The following is a 15,069-nucleotide window of genomic DNA, read 5'->3' on the forward strand; positions in this document are numbered from 1 at the left end:
ATACAGAAGATAGAGAAGTAGCCTTCAACTGCTGTGTCTGGAAGACTGAGCAGTTGGGGCTGAGCATCTTCCTTTCTCCATAGCAACACGCTTTAACCTGGAGACGGAGTGGAAGAATAACTACCCTCGCCTGCGAGAGCTCGACAGGGTAAGTAATCCACATGCCCCACGAGTCTTAGATATGCTTTCATTTACTGTTCTTTCAGAGTTCTTGTTGACCTGGTGAGCTAAATCGCTGTGATTTTAATGATTACTTGGGAATAGTTGTCTTTTCTATAATAATAACTATTATAACATTTTAAAATAATTAAGAACCATAAGATATAAAACCTTAAAATGTTTCCTGAGAAAGTTATGAATATTTTTAGTAGTCTTATTGATATATGCCTATGTAATCTAATTTTTGGTTTTAGTTATATATTAGCTTTTTACTTTCTTGGTATTTACTTTAGAAATATGGTCTATTTAATGTGAACTAAATATTCTTTTTCTTTGATTTTAAAATAGCATTAGTTGTAAGATCCAGCATTAACCTATTATTACTGATCACTGAATTGTGTGTTGCTTCTTTAGTAATTGTTATGTGGCAATGTTATGTTTAAAAAACTGCAGTGAGAATTGAAAAGGGTAAACAGTATGCCTGCTTCTCTGTCCTTATCTGAGTAATGACATTCCTGAAGGAGACTAGAGGGTCATTTGTTAGACTTGCATCTTCAACCCAAAACTTAGTCAGCCACCCTATCTGTGACCTCCTTTTGGGTATCTCTGAAGGGCATGACAGGATAAATATAGTGTCTCATGACAATGCTAATTTCTGTTTATGTTGCCTAGAATGAACTATTTGAAAAAGCTAAAAATGAGATCCTCGATGAAGTCATCAGTCTGAGCCAGGTTACTCCAAAGCACTGGTAAGTGGTCATCTTTTTCTTGATGTCTTTTGCTCTAACATCAAAGAAAGGAGTGGGTTTTCTTACCTGTGTAGGCCAGAATAAAGTGTGTCACCTTAAAATACAGCTGCAGCTATGGACTATCAACTGAATGTCTGCACGGTAGCTTACTCAAGGCTCCCTTTGAATCTGGCTTGGTCTTCAGCTTATCTTCTCCTTATTCTTAAGAGATACAGAATTGTGGTTCCTATAGAGTCATTTACACATAATTTCATAAAAGTGCCACAAAATAACTTATCGGGTCTGGTTATTGATAATTGAGAATAGCATCCTAGGGAACATTGTTCTGTAAAGGGAAAATGGTATATGCTTTTTAACTCTCATTCCAGAGCAGAACTAGTGATTTCTGTAATGTGTATGTGCTGATCTGTGCACAATAACATTTTTTTAATTTTATGTATATGAGCACTTTGCCTGCATATGTCTATGGCCCACAAGGCAGAAGAGGACCCTGGACCTCTAGAACTGGAGTTGCTTACTGTTATGAGCTGCCCTGTGGATGCTGGGACTAGAACTCGTGTCCTCTGATATAGCCACCAGTGTACTTAATCACAGCGTCGGTCTTCAGACCCACTATGTGTTATAATTTTTTTTATTGCTCCCTACTTAGATTTCTTTTTTAAGTAGTAAATTGATCCCTTTGAAAATTTGTCGGACAGTGGTGGCGCACGTCTTTAATCCCAGCACTTGGGAGCCAGAGGCAGGTGGATTTCTGAGTTCGAGGCCAGCCTGGTCTACAGAGTGAGTTCCAGGACAGCCAGGGATACACAGAGAAACCCTGTCTCGAAAAACAAAAAAAAAAAAAACAAAAAACCCCCCAAAAAAAAAAGAAAAAAAAAAAAAAGAAAATTTGTCATATAAATCCTATGGGAAGCTACCATCTTCTTAATGTTATGTAAATATAGGCTTTCTTAAACTTATTGGAACTAGGCATTAAAAGCAGACTAAACCAGAGATGGTAACAGATACCTGTAATCTCAGCACACAGGAGCCAAAAGCAGGAGGAGCACAAATTCTAAGGCAGCCGGTGCTCCACGGGTAACCTTGTAGCAACAGCAAGACAAGCTACATATAGTTCAAACGAAACTACATATAAAAAGCCCGAAAGTTTTAAGTGTGTTTTAATTAACAAATTACTCATGCCTCAGTTATCTTCTAATAAGCTTGTGGTATTTAAAAATATAACACTCTTGACACAAAATATCCTTACCACAATTCAAGATAGATAGATAGAGACTATCTCTTGATTTCTCTGATTCACAGGTGTATACATATCCCAAATCTTCCAACCGTTCAAGTATGTGTAGTTAATTGTAGTGATACTTCAGTCAAGCTATCTTTAAAACAATCAATGCTATATTGGCTTTCTTGAGACTTCTTTTCAATTTCAGGGAGGAAATCCTTCAGCAGTCCCTGTGGGAACGAGTGTCAACACATGTGATTGAGAACATCTACCTTCCAGCTGCCCAGACCATGAATTCGGGAACATTTAACACCACAGTGGACATCAAGCTTAAACAGTGGACTGACAAGCAGCTTCCTAATAAAGCAGTCGAGGTTAGGATATAATGTAAATGGGTAAGAAGCATTGTCTGGAGGCTCTAGGTGCTGTGGATTTGGGTCTATCTGCCCTGGCAGTCACTGTCTTTTTCTGGAGCCATTACACTTCATGTGTGCTCTGCTCCTGCCTCTCTGCTGCAGCTAACTTGGCATTGTTCTCAGTTGCTGCTAACTTGAAAGTTTACTAGTCAGGATGCCTAAAGGCCTGGCTTCTCCTGCCAGAGATAACATTTAATAAAACCACCAAAACTGGCTTGAAGATGAAGCATTTTAAACCTCTGAATTGAGCTTCTCTAAGGAGTATCTTTAAATGGACTAAACATCACTGCTTTTACATTTTCTCCAGGACCTATAATGCCTACATATGCACTAAGTTAGGGTCTTACTAGTTTTGACTAGGAATCGTTCACAAACTAAAAGCACCTTAAAGAGTCCATTTCTGTCCTGTGGTGTCTTTGCCCAACCACATGCAAACGGATAGCTGCCCTACTTGCTTAACCTCGCTGCAGCTTCATCTGAGAAGCTGGAGTACTGATGTGCCTTCCGCCAGAGTTACTATCAGGATTAGACGAGTTAATATGTAAAATACTCGGGGAACACCTGGCCCATTCATAATAGCCACTCAGGATTATCTACATTATCAGCGTTTGTCCAGTCTCTCATTCTAGCTGAGAGCCAGTTTGTCCTGGACTCTGAAGAGTTGCTCAAAAACTTGTGATCAATACTAAAAATGGTTTTATTTTTCATACCTGCCTTGGAAATGGCATTGGCTGTCCTGCCCAGACTGACTTCTTCAGCACTGTTCTTACCTTCCTGGGCCTCTATAATGGCTATAGGGCTGCCAGTAGCCCTTGCAGCTTCTGCCTATATTGCATGTTCTGAACTCTTGTTATTTCTTGACTATCCATGAAAATATTTGGAGAGCTGCTGCCTCTTCACAGTATTCTGGGTGTGTCCTGAGATAGGACATTTACAAACGTCCCAAGCATGCAATGGTGAAACTAGTCATCACCATGGTGGCACAAGTAATTCTGTCTTTGTACTTTGTGCCCTGGGCTTTATGTTGAGGGAGGAGTGGAGCTGCTGAGGATCCGAAGCTGCGCATTCATTCCCATCCCACTCAGGGCATGGTGCTGTGTGCCTGGAACCCTAACTCTGGGGAGGCTTTGCCCCAAACCCCGCCAGCTAGATAGACATTTAGTTTTTAATTACTTTTGCCCATGGTCTTCCTTTCATAGTTGAGATGAATAAAAGTTAGCTGACCCACAAAGCTGAATCATAAAAACCTTGTCATACTTGAAGCCTTGATAGGAATCTTGGCTTGCAGGCCCAGATGTAAAGATAACTGGCTCTGTGAATAACCACTTCAACTTGGAATTGTGTGAAAGCTGCAGGCAGGCTCCGGATGTGTTGTTGGTTAAAATAAGTGAAGTAAATGTGTTGGCAGACTTGGGTGTAGGGCTCACCTAGAGGAGCCAACCCTGCTCGGCTCAGCAAATGGCGTTCTGTACAACTATGACTTGATTATTTCCAGTTTGTTTTCAAGCACTGGAGGTACAGATGTCTTTGTGAAATATGTTTTTAAAATCGGTCGCATTTTTTAGACTGTGCCTCTGTGTGTTACCCCAGCTGTCTTAGAACTCACTCTATAGGCCAGACTGGCCTTGAACTCACAGAGATCACCTGCCTTTGCCTCCTGAGTGATAGGATTAAAGGCATGTGCCACTGCGCCCAACTATGCTGCCTTTTTATTAGTATGCATACATTTATCAGTGAACAAGCATTTCCTGATCACAGCTTTGTGGTATTATGATAGTTTTTCATGTTGCATCTTTAATAAGAGTAAACTATATAAATACAGCTTTTTTCTTTTATATCTAGGTTGCTTGGGAGACCCTACAGGAAGAATTTTCCCGCTTCATGACAGAACCCAAAGGAAAGGAACATGATGACATATTCGACAAACTTAAGGAGGCTGTGAAGGAGGAAAGCATCAAGCGGCACAAGTGGAACGACTTTGCAGAGGATAGCTTGGTATTCAGCTCTGTCTAACTTACGTAGTCCAGCGTGGTGCTTACGTACCTTTACAGCCCTCAGCGTTTTAATTTCAGCCACAAGAGACTCCACTTTATTTATCTGATAAAAAACTGACAGATGCAGCCAAATAAAAGGAGCTGCTGCCTTTCTGTGGGAGTAACCTACTGTTAAGTGTTTATTTGTTATGTTTGGTATTTATAAATTACTGACAGGTGGAACATAAATTAGGTTTTCTGCCCTAACCGTTTCAGAGGGTCATTCAGCACAATGCTCTGGAAGACCGGTCCATATCAGATAAGCAACAGTGGGATGCCGCCATTTACTTCATGGAAGAGGCTCTTCAAGGTCGTCTCAAGGATAGTAAGTAGGGATGTGAGCTCTTGAGTTGTAAGCACTGTGAAATGCAATCAGTGGGCCAGCAATCTACTCAGTGAGCAAATTATTTACTGTGAAAGCCTGATCATCTTGGTTGGATCCCTGAGCCCGCAGTGGAAACAGGACAGACTGCCAAAAGTTGTCCTCTAACCTCCACTCATGCACTGTGCTATATGCACTTCCAAATTCACACATATATCAGATATACAGATATACAGTTAATTAATTTTTAGTATGTAATTAACATTTCAAAGTCTTTTTCCTGAGTACAGTTGAATATTTATTTGGGGATCTTTTTTTTTTTTTGTCAGTTGCTTTGTAACTCATAAAGAGAATAATTAAGTTGGACACTAGATATTTATATATATTCTTACTCAAAAGAATTCTGTACACAATTGTACTTCTCATAGATTTTAACCATTTATCATACTTTTTCCATACTAATGCCAGAGCAATCATATAAATTGTTTCTTTATTTTAATTAATTTCATATTAATGCATATTTATGAATAATAATTTATGAACATTGTTATAATTCATAGCCTTGGTAAGCTATACAATTCCTCCTGAATTAATTTTTATCTTTCTTATAGCTGAAAATGCTATTGAAAACATGATCGGGCCAGACTGGAAAAAGAGGTGGATGTACTGGAAGAATCGGACCCAGGAGCAGGTAGGAACACAAACGCCTATGGTCTCGTACTGGTATTTTGTAGACCCGCCTGGCCGTGAACACACAGAAGTTCTGCTTCAGCCTCTTACAGAGATGGCAGGCTACCCCAAAAGACTCTAACACAGCTGCATGAATGCCAACTACCACAAGGCTCTGGGGTGGAGGCAGGAGAATCTCTGGAGCCACTGGCTGCCAGCCTGGCTCCAGGTTCACTGGGAAAGCCTGTCTAAGGGAGTAAGGTGAAGAGTAACCCCACAGGGCACCTCATGTCTTCCTCTGACCTCTGCATGTGCCCACAATGCCAGTAACCACACATGTGAATGTGTATATCACACATGCATACACCAGGACCACACACGTTAAATGTGTACACAGTCTTCTCATGGCTGTACAAGATTCTTTAGAATTTTAGTTACATCAGCCTTTCTAAAATACAGTTAATCTGTTTTATTGAAAGATTAAAAAAAGAGAAAATACACTTGCTTTGTGGTGACTGCTTTGTTCATTTTAGTTCCCTAATTGAAGTTCAAAAAAAGAATAGTTGGGCTAGAGAGATGACTCCGTAGTTAAAACTTTTACTGTCTTATAGACTACATGGGTTAGGTCAGTTCCCAGCACCCAAGGGACAGCTTACACCCAGCCTATAACTCTAGTTCAGGGGAACTGACTTCCTCTTCTGGCCTCTGAGGGCACCAGACATACACATGGTGCACATGTGTACATGCAAACAAAACACATGTACACAAGGTAGAATAAATAAAACCTTTGTAAATGAAGAACAGTTGTAAGCAAAAACATTAAACAGAATCGAAGGATATGTGCCAATTGTGGTTAGGAAGAATACAATTTTTTTCTAATATTATCTGTGGATTTTTCTGTTAGATGCATATTTAAACTATTTTTACATTTTTGTAGTAATTTTTGTTAATGTGCATACAAATTAAATATGAAAATTCAGACAGGAAGTATGATAGAACTTATCCTTTAGTAAACATTAAGGGAGCACTTCAGAGGAACAAAGTGGCAAAGCTAATTATAAACAACTTTAAAAATTGGGAAACTGGAGAAAAATGTGTGTCATTCCCACAAGCCTTTTTATTCCCTCTTATGGCCATTTGTTTGAGACGGGGTTTCCTGGTGTAGCCCTGGCTGTTCTAGAACTAGTTCTGTAGACCAGACTGGCCTCAAATCCCTAGAGATCAGCCTACCTCTGCCTCCTGAGAGCTGGAATTAAAGATGTTCAGTTCTTAAAGGAAGTGCATAAATAGAATATAGAATCAAGCTAGGCAGTGGTGGCGCACGCCTTTAATCACAGCACTTGGGAGCAGAGGCAGGCGGATTTCTGAGTTCGAGAATAGCCAGGGCTACACAGAGAAACCTTGTCTCCAAAAAAAAAAAAAAGGATATAGAATCATGTATATAGTAGTAAGAGGTGGTATCCAGTCTACTTACTATTTTTTCCTGTGTTCACTGAATCCGCTTAATTAGCAAAAAAGATGCTAAAATATGGAAAAATTCAGATGAAAAGAGAATCAACTACTCCCAAAGAGCATACCCTTTTTTCTTTGTTTTTATTTACACTTTAAATAAAATTAATTAAATATATGATTGAAGCCCTGCTTCTTTTCCAGTGTCCCACACTTCTTGTTTCATTAGCTCCCTATATTAAGTGACTTGACCCTGAGTCGGCAGCGTGTCTGTTCTCACTGCTGTACAGGTGAGCTGAGAAAAGAGCTTGCAGGGCTCTCAATCATAAGGAGTCTGGCCTGGACACAGGAAGAAACATCAATTAGAAACACCTGGTATATGGCAGATAATGTCAACATTGGACAGGAAGCCTTCAGAACAATTGATTGACCACAGTGCTTGCCCCAGTAACTACTGGTACATAGACTCTAAACAAACAGAGAGAGACAGGGAGAGGGAGAGGGAGGAGACAATTCTGGTCATAGTTGGATTTCTCCAGAATTCTGCAGAAGCAATAAATTCATTTCAAGGCCATTGCAAAGGATCTATACCTAGAAGAGGAATCTAGAAGCCCTGCCTAGATGAGCCTTCATTCCTACTCCTACCGTGGGTTTGAGACAGCATATAAAAGATTCAGGCTGACGGTTTAGATATAGAAGAAAGGATACCAGAATCGCCTGGGAGGAGTTTGTGTATCAGTTTTGCTTTTTCCTTTAAACTTTGTCTGAATCCAGTTCTCTTTCCCTTATCTTTCTATCCTTCCCCTCCCAGCTGAAGAGTACTCCTGTGTCCCTCTTACCTAGGAGATAGAGTGGGAAGCATAGTTCAGAAGAGGCAGAGGGGAGCCCAGGTCAGTTTAGATAACTGTGCGCAGTTCCTTCTGCTGTCATGAATGACAAAACTTAGCAAGAAAAGATTTTCCTTTGTTAAAGATGAGAAGCCCAGAGAGCAGGAGATAATAGCTCAGTGGCTAGGAGTCCTTTCCACTCTTCTGGAGTTTAGTTCCCAGAACCCATGTTCCAGGGATTCTGTGCTGCCTTCTGGCCTGTGGGCACCCACACTCAGGTGGCAAACACATACCCACAATGCACACTCAAGTAATTAAAATAAATGTGTGTTGGGTTTTTTCTTTAAATGAGAACCCATGCTATTTTATGCCTGTGTGTAACCTTTCTTTAGTTTTGTAGGAAAGTCCTACTGTGTGAAAATTCTCACTGTCTTAGTGGAACAGATAACCAGGGTAAATGAGAAAGAAGTCTTCTTTGAAAAGGTTTGTTGTTTTAACAGTGGATCAGTGATGATGAGAATGTAGGTGTGGGAGCTTGGGCCCTATTTCCCACACATACTGCATAGAATAGAGCTGTGTGAGTGGCCTGGGAAATTTGACTTTCGTTCACAGCTCTTGAGTTACAAAAATGCAGTTCTAGGAGAGTTCTCTTACAGATTAGTAATGCTATTAGTGATTAGAACCTCATGTCTTTTATCATCTATGTCAGAATAAATGATCGAAAAATAACAAGATAAACTAAGTTGGCCAGTGTAAGAGTCTTATTTTGAAATTAGTGTGTATGTTTTCTTCCTTGCTTGAGATTAATATGTTACAAAGAAGAGGCTGAAGTGAATTAAGAATACTTGAGGAATAATTTGAAGTATGATTTCTTTAATGGAAGATCTTCTTTTGAAAAGCATCAAACTACTCACTTGATATTTCATTGGTTAGAACAGAAACACTTCACAAAGTCTAAGTCCTTATAGGCATTTATAGAATATGCTTTTTTCCACATGGGCCCACATAGACACTTTTTCTTATACAAAGATTATACTCTACAGTCAAGAATAAAAGTCTGGGGGCTGGGGCTGGAGAGATGGCTTAGTGGTTAAGAGCACTGACTACTCTTCTAAAGGTCCTGAGTTCAAATCCCAGCAACCACATGGTGGTTCACAACCATCCGTGATGAGATCTGATGCCCTCTTCTGGGCTGTCTGAAGACAGCTACGGTGTACTTACATATAACAATAAATAAATCTTTAAAAAAAAAAAAAGTCTGGGGGCTGGAGAGATGGCTCAGTGGTTAAGAGCACCTACTGTTCTCCAGAGGACCCAAGTTCAATTCCCAGCAACCTCTTTTGGTGTCTCTGAAAACAGCTATGGTATACTCATATATACATAAAATAAATAAATAAATCTTTTTTAAAAAAAAAGAATAAAATTCTGTCCTAAGGAGCCTGGTGCTTTAATTTCACCAATAAAACATTGTGCCACAAATTAAGATTCTAAGGCTAAGCATTCATAAGACAAGTGGCTTTATGTTCATAGGCCTCCTAGTTTATATCTTATTGTAATTAACAGTAGTAATGCAGTAGTTATACATTTATTAAAACGGGCCTCTTTTCACAAGTACAAAGTTTGAACTGTCTAAACAGCCTTCTTTTAACTTGTTAAAGTGTGTTCACAATGAAACCAAGAATGAATTGGAAAAGATGCTGAAGGTTAATGATGAGCACCCAGCTTATCTTGCAAGTGATGAGATTACTACAGTCCGGAAGAACCTGGAATCTCGAGGAGTCGAAGTCGATCCAAGCTTGGTAAGAAATACTATCAAAGAGTTGGTGATTTGGCTTAGAGATAGATTGCTTGTCTAGCAACTACAAGGCCCTGGGTTCAAACCTCAACTCAAAAAAGAAATTTTTTTTTCCAAAAATACCAAAACAAAAAAACAAGAAATACCATGGACAGCCAGATGTGGTGACAGGTGCAACACTTGGAATCTGGAGGCAGGAGCTGAAGCTCATCCTCTGCAAAAAGTGAGGCTGGAGTAGGACTCTCTACAAGTTCTGTCTCAGAAAAAGAAAGGGGATGGAGGTCCACTTTCTAACAGTGCTCCTTGCAGTGCAAACCGTATTCCTGCCTCTAATAAGTTAGAGAGCTCTGAATGCAGAGTTCTTCTGTGTTCATGTGCACATTTACTGCCTTAATGATAGTCATTTCAATTCTATGAAGAATAGCAAGTTTAACTTCCATTTGCTTTTTACAAAGGAACTCCATAAATTCAGATTTAGAAATTTGGGTTCCTACAGAAGGGATAAGAGGCATCCAGACCTTGCCTCAGCTCCGTTTTACAGTTTTAGAGTACAGCATATTTGTTTAAATGTGGCCCATTCATATAGACATTTATGTGTGTTGGGGGAATGAGGGTTGTTTATTTATTTTAGATAAGGTCATTATATAGCTTTAGATGTCCTAGAATTCACTATGTAGGCCAAGCTGCCCACAAACTCAGAAAGATTCACTTAAGTTCTGTGCCAGGATTAAAGGGCCATGCCACCATTCCCAGCCTCATAGGTAATTACAATGTTTACATTTAATGTAGCTCAATTAGATACAAGTAGATTTAGGGGGAAATATGCATTTTAATATTTTATTGAATTGGATAAGACCTTTGGATCCTATTTCATTTTCCTTATTCCTGATGATAAATATGAGAGCAAATTCTACATGTTAAGCCTTCTTTTTTTCTTAGCTTCTTAGTGGTTATTTGCAATGGGGTTGTTGTTGTTGTTGTTGTTATTGTTGTTGTACCCCTGGCTGCCCTGGATATAACTTTGTAGACCAAGCTGGCATCAAGATCATCAAAAAACCATTTGCCTCTGCCTCCTGAGTGTGTGTACCTCCACCACCCAGCAACAGCAAATATAGTGAACTGAAATTTTCTAAAGGTTAACTTAAAGACTGGAAAGATGGTTCAACAGTTAAGAATGCTTATTCTCACAGAAGACCTGGGTATGGTTCCTGGAATCATTTAACTGATATCCCTAACTCCAGCTCCAGAGTACAGGCCAGCCTCTGCAGGCCTAGCACTCATGTGGTGCACACACATGCATACATCCATAGAAGCAGAACACCCATACACACAAATAAAAGTAAATAAATCTCTAAAAAAGAAGAAAGTTTCCGTCAAACCCAATTAGAACAATAAACTCAGTGAGGAAAGCAACCTGAAAACCTATGCCACTGTGATTGCTTTTATGTCTCTGAACTTACTTTACATTTTGCCTCAGGTCAGGACAAGAAGCCTGGTAGGAACCTAAGTACTTAAGCTGCTGTACATGTTACATTATCTTTAAATTGAACATGAGACTTCTAGTTGGATATAGATCTAATTTGTCTGCATGGCCCTAACTCTTATTATTAAAAGTTCATGAAGCTAGGCATGGTGAGTTTGAGACAAGCCTGGTCTACATATAAAGTTCTAAGACAGCCAGGGCTACACAGAGAAACCTGTCAGGATAAGGTGGAGGGGAGGCCATGCAAATCAAGCACCTACCCTACTTCAACAAAGGAAAATAGAAATGCTCCAAAACCTGAAACTTTTTCCACTCCAACTTGATGTCACAAGAAAAGTCTTCATGAAATGGTATTCAAAATGCAGGTACCAGTGTTATAGTACATATCATTACTTTTAGACTATGTGTGTAAGGTATATGTAAATGAATTTTGTGTTTAGACCTTTATCCTACCTCCAAAGTATGTATGTAAATATTACAAGATCATCCCACCCAAAACTCCCCTCTGCAGAACAGCCTGGTCCCATGTGTATCAGGGCAGGAATGCTCAAGCTCTGTGTGCTCTGACACTTCTAGTTTTATGACACTTAGGTTAATGCAGTGGTGGTTTTCTCTTGGAAATAAAGTGGAACAGGTTGCTACTTTCTGCAGACAAGAAAGTCTCAATTTGTTTTTTTCTAGTTACATTTTGTTCGGTATAAAAATATGGGATGTCAGGGGATGTGGTTTCTTAGCAGTTGGATTGTGTTAGTAATACTACTCCCTTTAGTAATTGATAGCCCAATTGCAATAACTCAGACTTTCTTCATCTCCTGGATGGGGTTAGTATTTGTTCAGCCTACTAGCATTATTGTTGTAGATGTGACAAATAGTACGTGCTCTGATAGGCCACAGTGCCACAGAGGTAGGAGCACTGTTGTGGTAACAGTGCAACTTAATAGAAAGGATTGCTTCCTGACTGTTGCCAGCTGGTAGGCACAGTCTGAGACCAGCGTCCAGGTCTTAACTCTGCCCTTAGACAATACTTTTGTACTCTTCTTGCCTTGCCTTCCCCACTGCTTGCTAGACAAAGATCATCCCTTACCAATCTACTCTGTACAATGAGTATAGTTTGAATGTAGCTACATGCTTGCTTAGAACTTTATAGATTTTGAAGCATATAAACTAATAAATCTAATATCTGACTTTTAAAATTATAGCCAGGCAGTGGTGGCGCACACCTTTAATCCCAGCACTTGGGAGGCAGAGGCAGGTGGATTTCTGAATTTGAGGCCAGCCTGGTCTACAGAGTGAGTTCCAGGACAGCCAGGGATACACAGAGAAACCCTGTCTCAAAAAAACAAAAATCAAAACAAAACAAAAATTATATAAGTGGATTTAAAGCTATTGCTCTCAATTAACTCTTTTTTAAGACAGGATTTCTCTGTGGACAAGGCTGGCCTCAAACCTACCTGCCTCTGCCTCTTTCATGCTGAAATTAAAAGAGTGCACCATCACTGCTGAGCAGCAGTGATGGTTTCTGGTTTTTTTGTTGTCGATGTTTGAGACAAGACTTCTCTCTGCCCTGAAACGCAATATGTCAACCAGGTTGGCCTTGAAGATCCGCCCCTCAGTTAACTTTTAAAAGTAAATCTTGTGTACAACTTTTAATGGTCAACAACATCTATTATAACATTGATTTTTCTTCTCTCATTTTAGATTAAGGATACTTGGCATCAAGTTTATAGAAGACATTTCTTAAAAACAGCTCTAAATCATTGTAACCTTTGTCGCAGAGGTTTTTATTACTACCAGAGGCATTTTATAGATTCTGAGGTGAGGTTTCACAAAGAAAAATAAGTAAATTATAGTAATAATTGATGAAAGATGGTAAAAAGTAAACTTCAGCTTTACTATGAATTTTAAGCCCTTAAGCATCTGGAAGAAAAGAGTGTGTAACTTATAAAGAATAACTTTTTATCTTGTTAGAGATTTACCAGTTCAGCAGTAACTGACTTGCATGCATATCGTCAGGAGCTTAAGACTGTGGAGAGACAGTTTCTTGTACCTCAGAGTGACTGGAAACAGTTTTGTGTTTATATTTAGGAGGATGTGTGTATAGCATAGCCATTGGCATGTGCGCTGAGTACCATATAATAATACTACTTTACGATGCATTTTTTGTGTCAAAATTATTTTCTCACATCATTGAAATCTTGCTTTCTCTAAAAGAACTACAAGTTCTTGTAATGGACATAGCTCTCATACCTTTTAAAGTAACCCCTAGGTGGCAGCAGACTTGCGCCTTTTGACATTTTCTAGTAAATGAAAAATGTTTTAAAATAGCCCCTGAAAAGCTCTGCTAATCTGTATTGTTACTAAACTGAAGCTTCTAAGTGCTTTTCTGGGTTTATTTCAGCTCAAAAGAAATATGTATATGTGTACATGTATGTGTGTAAGCACTGATATTTTTACTAAACCTTAGGAAATAAGTTCTATGTAATTAATATAGGCTTTGTTTTTACATTTTCATCTGGTCTTCTTAATGGTTTACCACTCCAGCTGGAATGCAATGACGTGGTACTGTTTTGGCGAATACAGCGCATGCTCGCTATCACTGCCAATACATTAAGGCAGCAACTTACAAACACTGAAGGTAAGATAACTCCTAAAAACCTTAGACTCATAGCTTGCTTTGAAATATTAATTAAAAAATAAATTACAATAAAAGATGCTACAAATCTACTTCTATTAGATTAAAATTATAATAAAAAGAGAGGCATCCTGAGCATTACTTTGTGGTTTTGAAGTTTGTATGTCTGTTTGTTATGGCTTAAGAATATTGTCATCCTCAGACTGGATAAAGTTTATGCTGATAAATGTACTAGAAAATAAGAAATGTAAATTTAAGGGAATAACTAACACGGTGATGCTTAATTTTCATTGTATCAGGAAATTTTTCATTCTATAAGTTCATAAAAGCTGCTCTTGTGGGTTTTCATTTACTTGAACAGTTAGGCGGCTAGAGAAAAATGTTAAAGAGGTATTGGAAGATTTTGCTGAAGACGGTGAGAAGAAGGTTAAATTGCTCACCGGCAAACGAGTCCAGCTGGCAGAAGATCTCAGTAAGTATTTTCTCCTACCCCAGCTTCCTGCATCCACATTCTCATGTCTCCCATTTAATCTCAAGCTTAAAGGAAAGTTATAGCTACCTAAGAAGAACTTGTTTTATTTTGAATTGTTAAAATAAGACATTGACCTAAAATCTTATCACATCCAAATACTTGAATGTGTGTTTCCTAGGAATAAAGATTTTTCTCCTAGCAACTCGCAAAATCAGAGTGTCACTGTAGCTAATCCTTAGACCTCATTCATCTCTTATGTGGTAGGCATTGTCCTACCACATTGTCCTACCACATAACACAATGTTCGGGCTCATTCCCTAACTAAACTTACTTACTTACTTACTTACTTACTTTTTTGTTTTAGAATGGTATTTAGAAATCAAGGTCTAAATATGAATTCCTGGGTCTTCTCAGTAGAATGTGTGTGTGTGTATGTGTGTGTGTGTGTGTGCATGCATACCTACTCCTAATTTTGTGTATCTATTGAAGACTCTTAAGTAGATGCTCACTGTTCCAAGCTGTATCCAATTCTGTCTAGTTTGTTCTTGAGTTTACTCTTTTCCATACTTGTAATTCTAACAGTGTAGAATTGGTTTCTAGAATCCCTAACATAGTTACTTATTTTGATCAGTCCTCTTAATATATAACCAAACTTTGCTGCTGCCCCCATTACACAAATGTTCTTTTCATCCAGCTTGGAATCTTAGCTGTCTTATACCAGACCACCACCACAGTGCCTCACTCTGTGCCATGTCCTCTTTACCTTGCACACTGTGGCATCCTGTGAGAGGCTAATCTTTATAAACTCCTTTTCCCGAGTTCATGATCTGACCTCTGTGTC

The 15,069-nt window shown here is 39.0% G+C and overlaps 1 protein-coding gene across 4 annotated transcripts in view; it reads left to right on the plus strand.

Annotated features, from left to right (window-relative positions):
- Positions 1–15,069, plus strand: part of Opa1 (OPA1 mitochondrial dynamin like GTPase) — an 80,084-nt gene that overhangs the window by 40,727 nt on the left and 24,288 nt on the right. For all 4 annotated transcript variants that reach the window (XM_031363572.1, XM_031363575.1, XM_031363574.1 and 1 more), the window contains 10 exons: positions 84–148; positions 832–908; positions 2,339–2,504; positions 4,389–4,541; positions 4,796–4,904; positions 5,513–5,592; positions 9,505–9,645; positions 12,823–12,939; positions 13,666–13,759; positions 14,118–14,228. In XM_031363572.1, the coding sequence (XP_031219432.1) occupies positions 84–148; positions 832–908; positions 2,339–2,504; positions 4,389–4,541; positions 4,796–4,904; positions 5,513–5,592; positions 9,505–9,645; positions 12,823–12,939; positions 13,666–13,759; positions 14,118–14,228 (1,113 nt within the window). The remainder of the gene's footprint in view (positions 1–83; positions 149–831; positions 909–2,338; positions 2,505–4,388; positions 4,542–4,795; positions 4,905–5,512; positions 5,593–9,504; positions 9,646–12,822; positions 12,940–13,665; positions 13,760–14,117; positions 14,229–15,069) is intronic.

The sequence above is a fragment of the Mastomys coucha genome, unplaced genomic scaffold (assembly GCF_008632895.1).
Source record: "Mastomys coucha isolate ucsf_1 unplaced genomic scaffold, UCSF_Mcou_1 pScaffold12, whole genome shotgun sequence".
NCBI lineage: Eukaryota > Metazoa > Chordata > Mammalia > Rodentia > Muridae > Mastomys > Mastomys coucha.